Here is a 9509-nt window from a genome sequence, read left to right on the forward strand (position 1 = left end):
GCGCTGCGCCACCCGCCGCCCAGGCGCTCGCGGGACGGGACGAGGGCAGCCTGTCGGACGGCGTTAGTCCAAGCGGGCGGGTAGCCCAGAGCCCGGCGCGCAGCAGGACAGCAGGCGGCGCTGTATCGCCCCGGGGCGGGGCGGTGAGGTCAAGGTGCCAGGCTGCCCGCCCAGCCCCTGCCCTGGAGCGCGGCACCTTCCCGGCCGCTCCTGGGCTCCGTCCGTGCGCATGCGCGCTGTCCCCGTGTCCCCGACCTAGACTCCAGAGGTAACCACATTTTACCTGACCCACCCTTCCAAGGGCGCGTCTCCAAACGCAGCCGCGCTCTGACGGCCTGGGGGCTGAGACTCAGCGCGTGAGTTTCGGAGGGACAGAGTTCAGCCCTGAACATGAAATACTCCAGTTTCATCCTTTGGTCAAAATCCTCACCTGGGACCCGGGCCTTCAGATCTCTCTCCCTCCCTCCCTCTTCCCCCTCATCCTACTCCTGCGCCCCCTGTTTCTTACTCAGCCTCCCCTGCAGCGCTCCGTTTCCCTGCACCCCAGCCTCCTGGCTTTGCTCAGCCCTCGCTGGACCTCGCCCTTGAGCGGAGGAGCACACGTCCCGCTGTCAGAGTTACAGTCATACAGGACGTTTCTGACTCGCTTTTCAAGCTCAGTGGTCCCCCAGCTGCATTTTTAGAATATGACAGTCAAAGTAATTTTTTCTATCTGGCACAGAGTGATTTCTTTTGCCTGAAAACTAACTTCAAAACATAATCTCTGAGTTAGCCCAGTCCAAAAGCCAAGAACCTGTTCACGCTTTTCTAAATGCCAGGCAGGTAACCTTCAACAGCGTAAGTTCTGAAACCAAGGCCCCTGTTTTGTTTTCAGAAAGTGAATGGTCAGAATGACACACCTGCAGACAGAATCATGCCTTACAACTGTCCTGACCCTGGCGGAGTTGGGTGCGTGGCTGAGGGCAGCAGTGAGCCCGGGAATCGCCGTGCTGGGGCCAATGGGCCTGGGCTTTCTGGGCCCGGGTCCGGTGGATGGTGGCCCTGGCCTCAGCACCTGTGGTCCTGGCCAGGGTCACCCTGACCTGCCCAATGCAGCCGCCTGCTTAGTCCTCTGGTGTTTTGCCAGCTGCTGTCCCCCGGGACCTGCGGGGGGGAGGGGGAGGTTGGGGTGCTGGTGACTATCTACCTGCTCAGCCTGAGGATTACGCTGCACAAGGCCCTGCAGAATTCTTTGTGTTTCAGGACTGGGCTTGTGGCCCCAGCTCCTGTTTCTTTCCTCTCCCCTAATTGACGTCCTGTTTCTAATTTGTCACTAATTACAGCACCTGCAAGTGCCCTTGATGGCATCCGGGCATTGTGTGTAGGATGGGCCCTGGCTCTCGGGCACTCCTGAATGCTCAGGGCCCTGCGGGCTGGACCAAGCCTTGTCCACACGCTAAGCAGCCAGTATTTCTCCTCCTGACCCGAGAAGCTGAGCATGCAGGACGGGGCGTTGTTGCTACGCACGTGCGCTCCTGCCTGGCCTGCAGACTCCGGGGTGGGCCCTGGCTTCCCAACTCAGCCCAGCTTCGGCCTCCCTCTTCCCTCCCAGGAGAGTGCTGCAAGTGGCCCTGAGCACCACCGAGGCACAGTGGTTGTGCGTGTGTGGCATCCTCACTCCTGACACTACGGAGCCGAGGGTCTTTGGGGGACTTCCTTCCTGTTATCTTCAGCTATAATAAACACTTCTCTAGGGGGATTTTATCCTCAAAACACGGTGAGATTACAGTTAGGAATATATCAGTTTGATATATTGGGAATACATCAAACAGCTTATATTGTGATAAGTTATGAAAGGCAGTCCTCAAAATTGGACAGGGCTCTAGGAGTTATTTTTTAATTACTTTAATTTATCACACGTGTGTAGTATGTGCTGCTGCGTTCCTTGTGGGAAGTGGGTACACATCTTAATTCCTTTTCTCATCCCGCTCCCTCCCCCCACCCCCGCCTGCTGTGGAAGTCAGTATGGAGAGTGCCCACAGAAGCTAAGGCTAGAGATTCCGATTGACCCAGCCAGTACCCCTGGGTGTCTTCCCGAAAGAGTCAAGTGTCACACTGCAGAGGTGCGTCGCGCCCATGCTTTAGCGGCACAGTGCGTAGTACCTGGGTGTTGGAGGTGGCCCTGTGTCCACTGGCAAATGAGCCAAGAAAATGTGCTTTGCGCACATGGGTGCTGCTCTGCCCTGACAAAGGCAGATCTGAGTGGTTGGTAGGAAAATGGGCCCACCTCGAGACCGTAATGCTAAGTGAAATCAGTGAGACACACGCAGTTAAGTATCACCTGGCTTCCTGTCTATGAGTAACCAGAATGAAAATAAAGAGCAAAATAAAAGATAACAGGAAGTAAGGCAACAGGTTTTTCTCAGAGGAGAAGGGGCCCTGTGTGGGTAAAATACTTAACCATCTTCAAAGTAATTTGTTATATCTCCTTGTAGGTTTCCAAATTACTATAATAAAATAAAAACTCTAGGTTTTCTTTAAAGTAGCTTTATATTTATTCCTGTTGTTTAGGGTTCTGTGCCTTTGCTGCTGGAGGGACAGGCAGCGAAGTCATCTTTCCCCAGGTGCCGGTGTCCCGGCATGGTCCCCTGGGGTACACCCTCTGTCGCCGCACTGCCCACACCTCAAAGCAACCTCCGACAGCTAGGACGGTCGCAGTGCTTCGGTGATCATTCTGCTCAGGAGTGTCTGGCAGCCCCACTGTGTGGCTGGCCCTGGACAGGAACGCTGCAGGAAGTCACCCACGGGCTGCCCACCGGACACTGAAGCCCCTCCTCACTGCCCTCCGAGGACGTCCCGGAAGCTGCAGGCTGCGCGGTCGTGAGTGTGTTCCCTGTGCTCTCTCTGGAGCCTGCTTTCCCTGAAACAGCGCTGTCCTCAGCCAAGAACCTCAGTGAATCATCCAGCCCGAAGCTGACCTGGGGACTGGACGATGCTCGCATACTAACGAAATAAACAGGAAAACTGGAACGCAGTTCCCGACACTAGGGGCGAAAACCTCACCTTTACCTGGTGGCAGTGACGCTGCGGTATTTGCAGGTCTTTCTCGATACTGGATTTCCCCCAACAGTCCGTGAAACATAATTCCCATCTCGTGGAAGGGGAAACCACCCCGGGTCTGAAGGAGCCTGGCGGGGTTGGTGTGAGTTCGTTGGCAGGGAAGCCCTGCACAGCTACAGGTCTGTGACGCGGTGCTGCGGCCATTTCGTCATTTCTGTTCCCGCTGTCACCCCCACTTTGGCCTTCCTTGTGAGACGGGTTCCAGCCTCTTTATTGTCTGGGCTGCATTCAAGAGATAAGACACACATCTGAGCTATTGTGGGAACATCGGGAATGTTCTCAGCGGTGCTGCCAAAAAGCAAAAGGCCGAGCCTTGACACGCTGTGCGCGCAGCGTGAGTGCCCTAACCGTGTCCTCCGGAGAACGTGCTGACAGCACGCAGCGCAGCCCGCGCCCCCCTCCACGCCTCGCGCTCGGCCGGCCCTGTCCTCACTGCGCACCCGCACCCGGAAGCAGGGCCGGCAGACTGCGTCTCTCAGACGGTCACTGCAGCATCTGAAATTCCTTTTCCCTCAGTGGTCCTCCAAACAGATGAAATCCACCGAGATGGAAATGAATGGGAGCTGAAGCTGTGGGCCTTGTGATGTTAGTATCTAGTGCCCGTGGGCTGAAGCAGCGCTTTAGTGCCAGCCGTGTGAAGAGTAGCCTCGGAAAGTGAGCGTCGAGGCTCAGCTTTGAGTCGCGTCTGTGGTCAGCTGCTGGCCTGAGACGGCTGCCTTTGAAACGCTCTAAGCTTAGGGCCTTTGGTTAAGTTTACAGACAGGAAGCCCCTGGGTCGCAGATCTCTGGAGATGCGCGGGGAGCACCCGCTCGTGCGGCTCGGGCATGTATTGGACTTCGGTTCCTTGGTGTGTAGCTGCACCGCAGACATTGTATGTAGAACTCTGTAGAGGCTGTTGTGGAGCTCACGCTCTGGGCTGAAGTGTCCACCTGAGGTCCACAGGCTGAAACCCCGCGACCGGATGTGGAGAGAAGACCCGGAGCGGTGCCCAAGGTGGATGTGGTCTGAGGGCCCCCGTCTAACCAGGTGGCTTCTTCAGACGAAGGGAGGAGGCAGCAGGGTGTGCGTGCACAAGGAAGGGCTGGCTGAAGACCCAGGGAAGGCGCCCGCGCCCACACGCTGGGGTCTGCTGTGAGCCACCCTGCCTGCATCCTGCGCTCCGGCGCCCTAGCTGACGACAGCTCACAGTGCACCCCAAGGTCCCCTGTAGGAATCGACAGAGCCAGCAGGAAGCCGAGGAAGTCTCCTTTCTCAGCCAGGGCCACATTCAATGACCGGAAAGCTCGGGATTCCACCTCACTCCCCAGCTGTCCGTTCTCATGGTGATGAATGGGGTGCATCGGGAGTGACCCTGGGGCTCCCCCATAACAGCTGCATTTGTGCTGAAACCTAAGTGAGGATGAGAAGCTGGACTCTGCTGATCTATGGTGCTGGCAGAGGCCCAGGGCAGGAGCAGGGGTCAGCCCAGGGCGGCCGGAGCAAAGGAGTGGACAGAGGGCCAGAGCCGAGGCCGGAGCGGCAGGCAGCATCCAGCTGGACCGTCAGACGCCATGGCCTTGGGGGCAAAGGCGAGAGGCGTGGGCTTGTGCGGTGAAGTCAGGAAGGGCTTGTGTGGGGCGCTGGGTTGTGATGTGGGTTTCTAAGCAGAAGCAGAGAACAGCGCTGGGTTTGGTTGGTTGGGGGATCAGCGATGCCAGCGCGACTGGGTGAGTAGGGATGGAGCACTGTGAAGTTTCAGACTGGGCATAAATCTCAGAGCCAGTTGCAGAGGCTGATAGGTCGGAGGTGGGAGGAAAGAACGGAAGGCGATGCCGGGGCCCGAGTCTGAGCCTCAGAAGGGTGGCGGGGCCGGTGTGCCAGCACCCCCGCGGGAAAGAGGGGGACCCGCTCAGCTGACCTGCTGGCTCTGCTGGGAGGGCTTGGGTAGGAAGCCCCTGCCTAGGCATCCCCGGAGGCTGAGTGGCCTTTGTTCCACAGTGAAGCAGAGGCGAGGATGGACACAGCCACGAGGGGCTGGTGCTCTCCCAGCCCTGAAACTCAGCGCTTGTTTTGAGGAACATAGACAAAGCCCCCCCCCCCACCCCCAACTTCCCGCATGGTCTTTTTTTTTTTTTTTTTCCCCCGCATGGTCTTAAACTCTGCACCATCTCATCAGCCACCCTGGGCTGTTGGCAGTGGGAATTTTAGTGGAAGAAAGGGACTTGCCCATCGTGCTGTAAAAAGTCCATGCTGGCAGCCTGTCGGTCCCATACCCTAACGAGAGGCCGCCCAGAAGTGTGGTTAGTAAACTTCAGCTGTGCGCAAATGTGTGCCGAGACTTGTTCAGTGCAGTTGTTTTAAAGAAGGAAAGTTTTCTGTCCCCTGATTCGCATTTCGTGGAGTTTTTCTCAGCCTGTCTTTCCACTGGTGAGAACTGGCGTTGCTCTCGCTTCTGTCCCACAGTCACACTGATTGGGCGTTTGAGGATCATTCTTGTGTAGTGACGTTGCAGACGGATGTGGAGAGAAACCGTCTTCCTGTGTGTTCACATGGGGAGCTTGGAGAGGCGGGCGCCCGAGACACGGCTCTCCAGCTGCCAGCGGTCACCCCACCACGGATGCTGCCACCGCACTGTCCCAACACGGCACCTCGTGGTGCTCCCGCGGCGGTCCCTCCTCACTGGTCACAGCGCACCACGGTGTGGGCAAGGTGCAGACTGTGGCACGGGACCTCGGAGTGTCTGCTCTTTTCCAGACTTAAAACCCATCACTCCTCTGGCCCACCTTTTCTACAGTGCAGTGACGGACAGATGGGTGGAGGCATGGCTGGCTGTGGGCATTCGTGGAGGGCGATCCTTCTTTCAGTGGTCAAAGAACCCCAACGACAGAGAAGGCCACAGGGGCCTCCAGTCTAAGCTTCCTGAAAGTAATATGAAAGTGGACCTTCCAGGTTGAAAACAAAGATTTCCATGGAAATAAATATATAGCAGCACAAGCTTGTGGGTTTGTTTTTATGTAAACAGAGGGTTACATACTGTGGTGAGTTTTCATCTAACTCACCTAGCAATCCTTCCAGCTTAACCCATCTGCAGCTTTTGCCTTCCCTTTAACCCTTGGACATTCTGGGATAAGTTTATGTGCGCCTTTCTGTGGACCACATGGGTTATTTCATCTTCTGCTGTTTGAAACTCCGTGTGTGTGTGTGTGTGTGTGTGTGTGTGTGTGTGTATGTTCTGAGACACGCAAGTTAGTCATTAGAGATTACCTGATCCGTAGATGCTCTAGCCCAGTGGTGGCAAACCTGTGGCATCACATGTTGTTTTTCCTTTTAAGGAGACAAAAGATACTAATCTGTGAGTTGTTTTTTCTAAACTAAACCTCATATTCAGGTTTAATTGCAGTTTGGGCGCTCAGTCTCTAAAAGGTTCACTGCTCTCCCCGAATCCCAGGTAAGAGTGTATTTCTGCGAAACAGATTCCCAGGAGTGGAATCGCTGCTCACAGGACGTGTACTTTACATTGTGACGCGTACAGCTGCACCAGTTCGCACTGTTAATACCTGCGTGTGCATTTCTTCCCCCAAAGCTTCGCCAGTGCCGGACATTGCCCATATGTTCAGTGGTTGATCCCATGAATTAAAACAAATAGCTCTCGTTATTTTACCTGCCACTCCCTGAGTACTAAGTTACCAAGGAGTGTGAAAATCTTAGACAGGGCACTTACATTTCCTGCATTTCCTACTTTTATCCCTTGCCTACTTTTCAGTGATCATTTTCACGTTGCTCCACGGCAGTACTGATGTGATATGCACACTAATCACATTAGCAGTGTTGTAAAAATCTCTGGTGCTTGTCTTTAATTTTGTTTGTGCTGTCTTCACTATTACTGAAGTTTTCATTTTTGCTATTTGTTATAAAATCAGCTACTTCCTTCCTCTGCAGTGTGTAAGTTTAATGCTTTTGCTGAGGAAGGCCTCTCTCATCCCCGGGTTTTAAAGTTGTCTCATGTGTGTCCTGTGTCGCTTATGAATGCTTCCAGCACTGACCTAGTGCAGTTTATTCAGCACGTGATGTGACGAGAGGACCGTGTTGTGTACTTCCCTGTGATTTATAGTGGCCCTGTGAGTCACCGTGAACCCCCACGTGCGGGCTTGTGTGTGGCCGTCCCCCCGCCCCTCTGTGTGTCCGTGTGGATCACGTCCAGGCTCACTGCTGTCTCCGTGCTATTCGTGCCGTCCTGCACAGTGGCTGCCTGGGTGTCGGACTGTCCGGTCCTCTCTCGTTACTCTTCCTTTTCAGAACTGCCTTCCTGGGTGTTTCCTCTTGCATATAAATTCTAGAATAAATGCATCCGTTTTCTCTTTTTAAAGTTTGAAATTTGTGGATTACCCTGACTTTTCAGACTTAGTAGAAAAGAAGGTTATTTTTTCTGCATTTTTTTTCTTACTCTCAAAAATGGCACCCAGTCAGAAATCTAAGTTTAAAAATTAAACCTACAGAGTTCTACAACCTGGAGGAAATTATGGCTGAATTGCTTTATAAGCTGGGTATAGGAAACGGGTTTCTACCTCTGACACAAAACCTAAGTCCAATAAAACAAAATATGCATATAATTTCAGTACACAGAAAAGAGAAAAACTTCTTCCCAACAAAAGTTTGCACAAGACGGCAAATGACAAACTGAAAGAAAGCATAGAGCACGTATCACAAGTAAAGGAGTAATATTAAAACATAAATCAGAATACCTACCTCATTATGGTGGGGAGACTGCAGCAGTGTGCTGGTACTCACAATACTGTTACAGTGCTATTATCTATAATATTACTATCTCTGAGGTAATTGTGTTCATATATGTTATGTACTTACACGTTCTGTACATGTGTTAGAGTTGCTTTCTAAAATCTGAGCGTCCCTGACCAGCTCAGACCCGAGTGGAAGTGGGTTTCTGTTGAAAAGAAACAGTTCTATTCTGAGATCATTTCTTAAGCCACAACTAAAATGAGCCATTTTTCCTGCCACTTTTTTCTGTATTCCTAGAATAAACTCATTTTTATTTTGTTCATCAGCGTGACCTCATTAGGCCCCTCAAGTGTCGCGGTGTGTAGTTACAGTTGTTTAATTGGGCAGCAGTGCGATCAGCTCACTGACCGAGTACAGCGCTCAGGTGGCGATGAGCTCAGTCCTCCATTCACCGGCACGCGCGGATCTCCGCAGGGAGCGTCGCCGCGGAGCGGGCTCAGGTTGCTGCAGTGCCGCATGCAGTGACCACGCAGCTGGGGCCGGGTGTAACTCACAATTTGCATAAGAAAATTGAGTCGCAAATGACAGGACTTCAGAGCTCGTCAGCCCAACCGCTTTAACTAGACCACGACACACCAAATTCAGGAAATGTGCCTGACTCTGTAGTCCACATAAAATATCTAACCGGCCGCGCGGACAGCGCAGCCTGGGTCTCGTAATAAGTTACAACCACTTAAGTATTTGTCTGTGGGCTCCCCTGTACCAAGGAGCTCTTGTGGTGGCTGAGGTTGGGACTCGGGTCTCTTCTGTCATGGATGGGAACCCCACCTGCCCGGCGGCAGAAGGCTCTGTGCCCGACAGGACGTGGGCTGGCAAGCCCCGGAACCGTGGCGGTGTGGCTGGGGCACTGGACATTTTATTTTATCACAAGCAGCTGTGAGTGTGCTAAGGCCCGTGGCCTCCCAGCAAGGCAGCAGCACTGAGGTGCAGTTCCGGGCGGAGGCGAACGGGTTGTCACTCGGGCCTGGGCTGCGCAGCTGTTACAGGGCCAACCTGCCTTTCTGTGTCCCCAGATTCCATCACGCAGCACAGGGTCTGCGACTTTGAAAGCTACCTGCTGCAAAGGAGCGCCACGCCGGGCTCGAGGCCCTTGCAGACTGGAGAGGAGGCGGCACGGGACCCCAGCTAGCCCCGAGCCGGAGCTGCGGGCTCAGCTCTCTGCGCACGGCGCACGCACGCAGGGACTGGCCAGCCCGACCAGCCCTCGCCCTAGATGCGGCTGTGTGCATCTTCATACTGGCCGCAGTCAAAGCCTCACAGCCCCTTGTCATTCGTCATTATCGCACTGTACTCCCAAATAAAGAGGAAATTCCTGTGGATTGTGTTATCACTGAGAATAGTCGAAGAAGCCCTGAGCTTCCTGGCTCACAGGCAAGTCCCCAGCAGCACGTCGTGTGCCGGGGCGAAGGACTGGGCCTGGGTGTGCAGAGCCTGGCCAGTAAGGGAGCAAGGCCTGTGCTCCGGGAGCTGGGCCAGGGGCAGAACCCCATGGCATCAAGGGGGTATCGTCACCTCCCAGCAGGAGGCAGCTGCCACTGCGACCCCCGAGTGGGTCTGTTCACGTGCAGCGTCTTCTCAGCTGTGGCCCCCACCTCAGGTGAGGTGTTCTCCCAGGGGGCCCCGCGAGAAGCTT

The 9509-nt window shown here is 54.4% G+C and overlaps 1 protein-coding gene across 1 annotated transcript in view; it reads left to right on the forward strand.

Annotated features, from left to right (window-relative positions):
• LOC102019879 (microcephalin-like) overlaps positions 1–9195 on the forward strand; it is a gene marked incomplete in the record, with an annotated part of 14309 nt that extends 5114 nt beyond the window's left edge. Inside the window, 1 exon segment of the mRNA XM_013510200.1 lies at positions 8888–9195. Coding sequence (XP_013365654.1) covers positions 8888–9005 — 118 coding nt within the window.
• Between the last annotated feature and the right edge of the window lie 314 nt (positions 9196–9509).

Source organism: Chinchilla lanigera, unplaced genomic scaffold, assembly GCF_000276665.1.
Source record: "Chinchilla lanigera isolate Chin_1 unplaced genomic scaffold, ChiLan1.0 scaffold00460, whole genome shotgun sequence".
Classification (NCBI taxonomy): Eukaryota; Metazoa; Chordata; class Mammalia; order Rodentia; family Chinchillidae; genus Chinchilla; species Chinchilla lanigera.